General features: G+C 46.9%; 1 protein-coding gene across 1 annotated transcript in view; it reads right to left on the bottom strand.

The window, feature by feature from the left end:
* TOX4 (TOX high mobility group box family member 4) overlaps nucleotides 1-1788 on the bottom strand; it is a 51493-nt gene that overhangs the window by 19882 nt on the left and 29823 nt on the right. Inside the window, exon 2 of the mRNA XM_042782352.1 lies at nucleotides 465-533. Coding sequence (XP_042638286.1) covers nucleotides 465-533 — 69 coding nt within the window. The remainder of the gene's footprint in view (nucleotides 1-464; nucleotides 534-1788) is intronic.

Below are 1788 nucleotides of genomic sequence, written 5' to 3'. Positions count from 1 at the left end.
CTCTGCTCCTTATTCTCAATCACTTCTTGCTTCTTGTCCTTGTGGCACCAATCACAGTATATAATCTTGTCTATTTATTGTTTTGCTTGTTGATTGTAGTCTATCTTTCCCTCTGGCACGAAAGCTCCATGGGGGCAAGGACTTGATCTTGTTCTTTATTGTGTCCCCAGTACCTATCCTACTTCCGTAGTGATACTGCCACGGAAACCCAAGGAGGGGTCGCTATGAGTCGGGGCCGACTCGACGGCAAACAACAACAACAACAACTTAAATAGATTACCTCTTTCCAACGTCCTGCTTTTTCTGATGACACCAGTACCCTGGACCCACCCTAGACAGTCCTCAAACCAGCTGCCACCTTTCTCTAAACACCATTCGCGGCCCATGGTTCCCAGCCCCGGTCCCAGGCGTCCGCGCTCTCCTCCCCACCACCCTCCTCCCGCAGCGTCAGCAGCTCTGCTCACCTCGGCCCCTGACAGGAAGGGGTGAGAGGGCCCTGTGATCGTCAGGTAATTGTCATTTCCTCCGGGAAACTGGAAACCAAAAGAAAGCCGCGGGGATAAGTTAGGGGGAGCAGGGGGTTAGCTTGAAGCGACGGATTCTGACCCCAACCTTCTGACAACACACCCCAAACCCGGCTGTCTCCCTCCTCCCCCACCAGACGCCTCTCTGCCAGGCTTCTCGCCTCTGCTTCAACCCCGTCGGCAGCGTTTTCTCGCCAGCCTTCTTAGCGCTCACATTCCTACCTCCATCTTCACACAACTGCTACCACAGTCTCAGTTCCCTCATCGCTCCCACCGCCCCCGCTGGACTCGGAACTTGCGTCACTTCCGTAAGGACGTGTGTCGCTTCGCGGCAGCGAGTCAAGCCTAGCGAGCCTGGGCGGACGGAAAGGCTAACGCTCGCCCCCTGGAGCTAGGTGGGATAATGGCATGTTGAGGGCTAGAGGCGTACCTGGTGGCGGCTTTGGGATATAACCCCGCTCCCGAGCTAGAGAGGTTATCTAGGAAGAGCAGAAATCAGACCACTTTTGGGAAACTGAAAGTAATTTAATACAGCTAGAGCATGGAGTTTGAAGTAGGGAATGGCAAGAAGAAGAGAAAAATTTAGTACCAAGTTTTGAAACAGCTGAAGGCAATGGTGAACAAATGACAAGGTTTAAGACAGAAGAGTGAAGTGATCAAGTTTTTCCCAGAGTCCAATAGAGGACATGTTTCTTTCAGAGTCCTCCGTATCAACACAAATACAGCAGTTGGATAGAAAATGTAGGAATCTCTGCGTGCATAACTGGAGGAAATTGCATAAAGGGAGATAAAAGCTTTATTTTAAATTCTTATCTATTGAAATTCTGTTCCTACCGTGTAGGAATAAAAGAGATTTAGTGGCTTGTTTCAGTAGTTACCACTTGATTCTTCATAAACCGGTCTGTAATAGTAAGAAGTGATTCTTTTATCTTTCTTATTAACTGCAGCACCTTAGAGTGGAAATATTTTTTGGATATATTCTGCATTCCTACATGAGGCACCAAACAAGTGCATATCAGCCCTTTAACATAAGATATATTAGTGGTCTTTCTTACTTGCAAATCAGAATTCCTCAGGCCATGTGCAAAGTACTGTATGAAAATAGAAAATAGGGCTGATTGTCTGATTTATGGCCAAGATTTTTTATATAAATGACCTTCATTTTTTAATTTTTGGCCTGATATTATCCTTGAGACTGTATGAATAACCAAAAGCCTTATTTGGGTTGGCAGTTTCTATGCTCCTATAATGTAGGTGCTACCAG

The sequence above is a fragment of the Orycteropus afer genome, unplaced genomic scaffold, assembly GCF_000298275.1.
Source record: "Orycteropus afer afer isolate SDZICR_OR568_19922 unplaced genomic scaffold, OryAfe1.0 scaffold00292, whole genome shotgun sequence".
Lineage (NCBI taxonomy): Eukaryota > Metazoa > Chordata > Mammalia > Tubulidentata > Orycteropodidae > Orycteropus > Orycteropus afer.
This window is presented reverse-complemented; position numbering and strand designations above follow the sequence as displayed.